Raw genomic sequence first — 8793 nt, 5'->3', positions numbered from 1 at the left:
CACTAATTCACGAATGGAATGGTGCCTTATATCGATGTGCTTAGTCCTGGAATGTTGAATAGGATTCTTCAATATATTTATGACACTTGTATTGTCACACTAAACGGTGGCTATTAGCAAAGCTATCCTAAAGTCTTCAAGCATTTGTTTCATTCAAAGCAATTGTGCACAACTACTACCTACTGCAATGTACTTAGTCTCTGCGAAAGATAACAAGATTGATCATTCTTTCTTGCTATACCAAGATATTGGATAACCTTTTGAGTAGAAACACCCTCCTAATGTACTTTTCGATCATCCGCATTCTCGACGTAATCAATATTACTATATGCTACTAGGTACATATAGTTGTCTTTAGTGAACCAAATAGCAAGTTCAAGACTTTCATGGACGTACTTGATGATCCTCTTCACAGTCTTAACATGAGATTCTTTTGGATTGACTTAATATCTTGCATATACACCAACACTAAAATTCAAATTTGGTCGACTTGCAATAAGATACAACATAGTTTCTATCATACTTTTGGAAGTGGTTTGAGGAGTGGACACTCCCTCAATATCTAAACTTAGTTTCTCAATCGCTGATAAATGAGTCCTGACAGACTTTGATTGTTTAAGACCAAACTTCTTCATAAGGTTATTAGCGTACTTTTAAGTGGCAGGATCTGATACCAATTATTAGTAAAAAAAGCTCGTTGCTAATAACAAAAACAACACAACCAAATTGGTGCCTGAGTTGGTGGACACTTCTCTAGACACTAAATGAAGAACAATAAACAAACAAGACACGAGAAGATATTTATGCAGTTCAATTTCCTTACATCTGCAAAGCTGAGCTCAATGAAAAATATGCACTCTCTTCAATAATTACATATTAAATAAATATAGACTCTATGGACTCTATTGCAGCTCATTTGTAGAATTACGATCCAATCTAAAATCTATAATCCAAGTGATTACTTTGGGAATTTCAATCCAAATCACTTACCGATATTTGTATTCTCAAGCAGCATGATCTTCTATAATGGACTAGATATTCACCATGTAATTAGCATAGCCTAAATATAATGTTCAATCAATTGCCAACACTTAAATATGGAAATTGTATCCATACAGATTTGGTGGGCAATGAAGTAGGCACTCTCTCTGGCACTAAATTTTCAGTTTTTTATATTTTTCAACAAAATTAGATATTAACCATTGAATTAATGTGCCACCTCACTTTTCCGTCATTAACGAACGAGTGACCAAAGCGTTACAAGTCAATAACTTTAGTGATCAGAATATAACTTTTCATAGTAAAGTGGTAAAAAAAGAAGAAATTTCACCAAAGTTTAGTGACCATTTTTGTAATTTACCAAAAAAAAAAAACCTAATAAATTTTAAATGTAAGATTTACCCTCAAACTATATAAGGTTTTCTACTTATATACCTAAAATATTTCTTTGGTAATAAATTATACTTAAACTATTAATTTTGTCTCAATTTACTCAATATACAATACAAACCAATGGTAATGTGCCATGTGTCATATTCTTACTAGAAGTTACATACTTTTGGAGTTAAAATAAGATGAAATTGATAGTTTAGATACCTCTTTTGATTAAAAAAACCGTAGAAAAAACAATATAGTTGGGGGCTAATTTTGTAGTTAAGCAAACCAATAATAATAGTAACGCTCGCATTTCGCCTCCTTTTTCAGTAGCCAACTCCTAATTACTGCTCTTCCACTTTCGCTCTTCCCCAGATCTGATCTCAAAAGAAACTTTCAGGCAATTTCAGAACGCCAACCCTAGATCTTTTCTTCGCACTTCAAAAGGTTCAGTGTTTGCTTCCAATTTGTTTACTGTATCTCTGATTTGATTATATTTCCCTCATTGGCTACTCATTTTTATGCTTCATTTAATTTGTTTGATGTTTACGTTTTGCAAAGTGGAGAGTCCAAAGCTTTTCATGCGACGTCATTAATTTGTTTTACATTGCATTCGAGAAATGGAAGAGGCGGGGCGAGGGGATTTGAAGTATAGGAATAACATTGCTGACTATAGTCTTCATCAAGGATTGTGATGGAAGTTCGGGCGATATGCTTGTTTTTCTTCCTTTTTTTCTGCAATTCATCCATAATTTTATGTTCATTCCACCTCCTCTTGCTCCAATCCCTTTTGGATTATTGGTTTTTTGGCTATACTTATAGATTCTTACTTTGTGCTGTTTTTTCCCCCCAGCCTGTGTGATTTTTTATTTTTTTTTTACTTCATTTCCAGTAAGATGGAAAAGATGGGTCGTGGAGTTAGCAGTGGCGGTGGGCAGAGCTCATTGGGCTATCTGTTTGGGAGTGGAGAAGCTCCAAAGCCAGTTACAAACAAATCCGAAGCTGCTCCAATTGAAGCACAGGATGTGTCCAAACCTGCTCCTGCTCCTCAACAAGTTGCCAAGCAAATTCCTGCTGGTATTAACAGTACGCGTGCTGATGGTCAGAACACTGGCAATTTCATTACGGTATAACCCCTTTTGTGATTGCTTCATGAGTCTTTAAAATTGTATGACACTTATAGACTTGCCCTTTCAGTGTTTTAAGTTCTTGACATTCTTTTGTTTTTCCACCAATTTTTTAAATGAGCAATAGGAAGCATGTTGCAGAATAGATGTAGGGGTAGTTCAAAAAGGGCTAACTGCGTGCTCAAAATAATAACTTGAAAATATGATTTATACAAGTTAGAAACTTGAATCTCTTTGAGGAGAAACTATTTCCTAGGAACTTGACATTCTTGGCCGCATCTTTAAGTAATGTGCATCTAAGTTCTGTGAATTATGCTTGAAGCTTCCAATAAATGTTATAGGTTAATTGCTGTCTGGGATTGACGAATCTAGGAAATTTTTTCTTCTCATTTATATATATATATTTTTTTATTAATTACTGTTAGAAGATAGGTGAAATGTGTAATCTTTTATCCTTAGTTTTCATCTCCCCTTCCTTGACCTAAGTGGTAGATGAGTGAATAACTTTGTAGTATTAACTTTCTTTCCAAGGGTGATGGCTTAGAAAAATATATATTAATCAAATATACAAAACAGATGTCATTCCCCTGAATGTGCTACCTTCTTCAAAGCACCATGATACTATGCTTGTAAATTTTTTTATTAACTGGTGGTGTTTATAATTGATTTTTTATGTTTAAATCAAGCAGTAATTAAGGGTGTATATCAAATTAAGTTTGGAGGGGGGGGTGTTATTGGTTGCTCAATACCTATAATAACTTGTATAACTGTCTGTGTTTTATTTTTTTCCTGGATGCAGGATCGACCATCCACCAAGATTCATGCTGCCCCTGGAGGTGGATCTTCTCTGGATTACCTTTTCGGTGGGGGACCTGGCGGTAGCAAATGAGATCGAATGACTTAATATATCTTGATAATGGTAGTATTTTGGTTGTTGATTCTTAGGGAAGCCATAGATTCCAGATGTTGCTGTTTTCAGATATTATCACATTAAGCAATGGAAACTTGCCGTCTCATGTAGTGTATACAGATCTTGTGGCTATTGTTGGTTTATTCAAAGAAGTCTCCAGATAGATGTGAAAACGTGTATTGCAGAACTTAGTTACTATAAAAAGCAGTGTTATATACTTCATCTGCATGGTTCTGTTTTTTGACCTTCTCTTTATCCCATTTTATACAATATACAATTTTGGCAGAATTCTCATTGTTGTTGGTTTTGCTATATGCCTCTCCTTTTCCTTTTCCTTTTCCTTTTCCTTTTATGCATGTATATGTGTAATGTATATTGTGATTGGGTTATTTGTAACTGGTGAGATTGAGAGTTCGGTCCTGCAAATAGTCATTTTTTAAGATCGTGTTACATGATGATTCGTTGTGTAAATATAAACACATTACCAAGTTAAAATGTTATACATGAATATGTTTAAGTGTATTAATGCTTCGTTTGGCAGGTGTATTAGTTTTCAGTTGGTTTTAATAATGAATTAACAATAAATTAATCAATTATCTTTAGTAAAGAGAAGAAAATCTTTAGTTACTCGTATATCTTGTCTTTAGTTACTCAGTAGGTCTTACGTTGATGGCAAACATGGAGAAAGTTGGCATAAGGCATGTATTTCGGGAAGCCAACTCGATGGCTAAGAAAGCGAGAGACTGTTTTTGGTCTGACGATTTGTGAGATACCGCCGGATTAAGTTCGTGATCTATTGCTCTGAGATTTGTCTGACAGCCTGTTATGTAATTAAGTTTGGTTGTTAATATTTTTTTGGTAAAAAAAATGTTTAATTCATTCTATACCTGGTTAAGAAAATTTTTAATTTATTATTCTAATTTCAAGTTTAATTTTGTGCAATTTTTTTTATGGTAGGAAAGCTATTTCAATACATATATAACAGTTAAGCTTTAAATTGCATTAATACATTAAATAATTCATGATTCATAATAATTTTTTTAAAATGATACTTAAATATAATATAATGTAGGCTTAATGATAAATTTGACCACTAACGTTTACATATTTTGTATCATTAAAAAGTTAACGAGAATAATGTGGAAAATAATAAAATAAATTATACATGAAATTAAAATATCTTAATTAAAAAATAAACCTAACTATCCAAAAAAAAACTTAATTCAATAAAAAAACCTCTCAATAAACAAATTTATGAAACATTGAAACCTTGAACCATTTTGAAGAGGCAAGAGAAACCCAAAACCTTTCTCTATTACTGAGCTTTGAAGAGGCACAGACTGCATTTGGAATCGAGGGATTGAAACGAAGCAAAGGTTAGTGTTTCGTTACTAATCGACTGGATATTCTAATATTTTAGGTTTAAGCTTATGAAATTTGGTGTTTAACTTGATTTTCATAGCAATATCTATTGAATTAGATTTAGGGTTTTGAAACCCTAAAGTTTGAAATTCAAAATTGAATCTAGTATTTGGGTTGTTTGAGTTCAAAAGAGAGAAAAACTAGTAATAGAGTGAAATATAAGTTAGTCAAATGTATCAAAAATGGGTTTAAGACACCATTTTTAGTTCTTAAAAGCCAAAGACCACATCTCCATCTTCAAGTAAACTGGTTTTAACATCTTTTCATTATTGGTATGTTTTCATAAAAACTTTTTGTTATGAGCATAACATTAAGTCACATGAATGTATATTAAGTCATTACTCTTGGTCTAATCCAGTCAAATAAATATTTATGATACTCAAAGTTTAACAAATACAAGTAGAGAAATTTATGAATATGTGTTATGGAGTCGTGAAATGAACACCATATTCACATACATGTTTGGATAAGTTGGAGTTGAGAGTGATTGATGTTTTGCTTAGTGGGCTTCTCATAAATGAGGGTTTAGTTTTTTTGTTTCTATGATGCGTTAACTGTTCTTATCATTGAGTTGCGAAGATGATGTCTCTAGTAATTGCTGATTATTTCTAACTTGCTTGATTTTATTAATAAAACCATCTTTTGCTTAAACAAAAAAATACTATGCTTTCTAACCCTTTTTTTTTCTTTCTTGTAAAAGGTTAAGAGCATGTAAAAAAAAATTTAAAAGAAAAAGAGTCGCATTAAGAGAACTTGTATTTTATTTTTTGATTTGATCATGTCATTACCATGTCTTATACTTCATATTATCACAAATATGTTTATTCATCTGTTTTGCTTTGTTTTTTCTAAGCAGGATGACATGTATAATGGCAATAACAATTGCAAGATATAAAGTTCCGTATTGATTGTTATTGATATAATCATTTTGATATTTATCTTTTGTGACTAATTTAATATAAATATATTAGATTCTGTATACTTTTAACACATTTGTAATATTTTAAATTACATTGTCAAAATTAAATTAAAGTGATAGTTAACTAATATGTTTGTATCTTATTGTCTACCATTGTCACAATAGCGAGAAGTTCCTATATTATAAACTATATTGTCAACTAATGTGGTGCAGACAAAAACAAAAACAAAAACATAATGTCAGTCATAGTCATTATAGCAAAAGGTTCCCATAAAAGAAAATGAAATATGACATGTCATTAAGCAAAAGTGACACTTTTTTAGTTGCTTCTGCGTAATTGATTCTTGGGTGCAAAAATGGTCTTTAATTTGTTCGGGGAGTTAATTTTCACCAAAGAACCCATAGTAGATGTCCTACTAACAGTTTGTGAGTTGTTATTCCTTTGTAGAAAAAAATGAAAAACTTAATATCCAAATTGAGACAATAATTATATAATATCACAATAAATGACAATTACAGCAACCTACAAACAATACAAAAAAATAAAAGTTTTATATTTATTTAATGACACATAAAATTAGATTTACAAAATTATCATTACTGAAGGTGTTGCAACTTTAGCATCAACGGTTTCTAGTTGATTGATCTTCTGCAGCAAACAAAAGACCAAATATCAAATAAAATCCAAATTATAAGTTTAATATTTACTAAATTATTTACGACTTCAGGCTCTGCATTTTGCAATTGATGAGTCTGCATCAAATAAAAGTTTTAATCAACCAATCATAAAATAAAGTCATATTTATAACTTTAATATTTACTAACTAATTTGCTTCTTGAGGCTTTACATTTTGTGGTTGATGGGTCTGCAAAAAACAAAAGAATAGCATATTTAATCAACATATTTCTAAAATAAATAATATGAACATTAAATGACAGTTACCTCCTACCGACATCTTTGTTTGTTATGAGCCTCAATTTCACAAACATTGCATGTTATTATCAACCCAACCCTTCTAAGTTGTCCAGGTCTTTTTTTCTTTAGTTCATCTTTTGGGTTCCTCCTATTTTTCTTTGGCCTTCCAGGCATCTTTTTATCAATAGCTGGGAGAATAGGCTCAATTCCAAACTTGACCCATTCATGTGTTCCATTGATAGGCTGCAACGTAAATACGTATGCTTTCTCATAGGTTTCTTTATGGTAGAATTGATCCAAGTAGTCATTTTTGGTTCACCACCCATATGTCATATGGCAGCACAACCATGTGGACAAGGCAAGCCAATCAATTCCCAACTCCTACAACTACAGGTTCTTTCTTCAATGTTCACTGTGTATTACTTTCTTCTCTTTTTCACCTCACAACCATTATCACCATTCCATACCATCTATCATTCAACACCATCTCTTTTATTTTGATCAAATTTCTTCTTCACTAAAGGACCATGGTTTTGCTTTCATGATTTGCAGAACTTTCGCTCCTCGACAATTCTAGTTATTATCCTAACCCTGATTTATTCTAACATTGTGATTATACTTTTGTACCTCGCCTCTACAATGCTAGAGTTGAAAGCTTCACAAATATTATTGCCAACCATGTCAAACTTACACTGACATACAAAAATGGCCTTCGCCCAATGTTTAGGAGACTTGGACATCAACTCATTCGCAACTTTTTCATCTTTTTTCTTAAGATTTTCAACTTTATCTTCCCACTCCCTCTCTGTTGTGGCCTTCACAATTTCCCAAAAATAAAATTCATAAAACTTTGCTTTCTTCCTTCCAGACCAGTTGGCAAAAACATGACGTGCATAATTTTTATGCTCTATTCTAGGCAAAACTTCATCAATTGCAATATCTAAACCCTACGCAAATAATTTAAAAAAATGTTAACATAATTGGATAAAAAAAATACATATAAAAGAAAAGCCTGTGAAAATATTGTCTTACCTTCTGTTTGTCACTAATTATTGCATATCCAAAGCCATCTTCTAAGTCCAAATCAATAGCTAGTACATTTAAAAACCATGCCCATGAATCTATACATTCACCCTCAACTATAGCCCACGCAACCAGGTACATCTGGTTTTTTACATCTCTTCCAACTACTGTTAACATTTCACTCTTGAAATGCCCTTTTAGAAAACAACCATCTAAACCAAGGATTGACCTACATCCAACTTTCCAACCTTTCTTTAAACAATCAAAACAAACATAGAACCTTTTAAAATATGGGGGAGAATCTAGAGTTACCGTATGCATTGCCATTTTAATTGTACTGTCCGGATTCTTAACCCTCAACTCATCTGCATAATCCCATAACATAGCAAATTCTTCCTTGAAGCTCTTAGCCAACCTCTTGTTCACTCTTTTTTTGGCCCTTCTACACTTAGTAAGGTTCACATTCACTTGCAAATCTAAAGCTACCCTTCGTCTCCTTCAACTTCATTTTTGGATGGTCCCTTATAGTTTCTTCAAAATGGTTTGCAATTATAGCAACATTAACCATTTTATTCTTGAAACTCACACAACAATTATGCTCTTTGTGGAAGTTGTTCACCTATAGACACTTTGATCTCTTATTGTAACTTGCAGATATCTCCAAGGACATTTCGCAAAGGTGATGCACTTAACCCTGATCCGTTTTGGTTCATTTGTAACAATTTTCAATTCCCTTCTTGACACCTTTGAATAATTTCGGATGACATCTTTGAAAGTTTCTCCATCTCTAAAAGGCATCCTTAAATATAATTTTGGATTTTCATGGTTTGGATTGTACACCAAAAACTTCTTTCTTCTCCTTGCACCATGCTCATGTTTCTCCTCAGAACTAGACTCCACTATACTACCATGGTCATCTGACTCAAAGTAATCTATCTCATAACCATTTGCCTCTTGTGTACTTTTATCACGCCTTTCTTGGACTTCTACATCCTCCCAAACATCATTTTCAAGTCCACATGCTATCCTCTCCCTATTAGCATTAATGTTATAATTTTTTTATAGATTTTCCTCTAAAGCTTTTCAACTTATCCCTAGCAAC

At 32.5% G+C, this 8793-nt stretch overlaps 1 protein-coding gene and 1 long non-coding RNA gene across 2 annotated transcripts; both read left to right on the top strand.

The window, feature by feature from the left end:
• The first annotated feature begins 1630 nt into the window (after positions 1–1630).
• LOC108480755 (protein SPIRAL1-like 1) lies at positions 1631–3699 on the top strand. The gene is made up of 3 exons (XM_017783848.2): positions 1631–1821; positions 2267–2501; positions 3301–3699. The coding sequence occupies exons 2-3, from the start codon at positions 2271–2273 to the stop codon at positions 3388–3390; spliced, it is 321 nt and encodes a 106-aa protein (XP_017639337.2). The 5' UTR covers positions 1631–1821; positions 2267–2270; the 3' UTR covers positions 3391–3699.
• Positions 3700–4658: 959 nt separating this feature from the next.
• LOC128290229 (uncharacterized) lies at positions 4659–5955 on the top strand. The gene is made up of 2 exons (XR_008279876.1): positions 4659–4787; positions 5690–5955. It is a non-coding gene; the product is annotated as an uncharacterized LOC128290229 (long non-coding RNA).
• The last annotated feature ends 2838 nt before the right edge of the window (positions 5956–8793 follow it).

Source organism: Gossypium arboreum, chromosome 3 (assembly GCF_025698485.1).
Source record: "Gossypium arboreum isolate Shixiya-1 chromosome 3, ASM2569848v2, whole genome shotgun sequence".
NCBI classification, from domain to species: domain Eukaryota; kingdom Viridiplantae; phylum Streptophyta; class Magnoliopsida; order Malvales; family Malvaceae; genus Gossypium; species Gossypium arboreum.
The sequence above is the reverse complement of the archived record's forward strand: the minus strand, read 5'-3'. Positions and strand labels throughout refer to the sequence as shown.

Excerpts from the sequence above, each read along its gene's own strand:
- LOC108480755 (XM_017783848.2), top strand. The coding sequence starts at position 2,271 with ATGGAAAAGATGGGTCGTGGAGTTAGCAGTGGCGGTGGGCAGAGCTCA. Across the intron at positions 2,502-3,300 it reads ACACTGGCAATTTCATTACG|GATCGACCATCCACCAAGAT; the intron begins GTATAACCCCTT and ends TCCTGGATGCAG.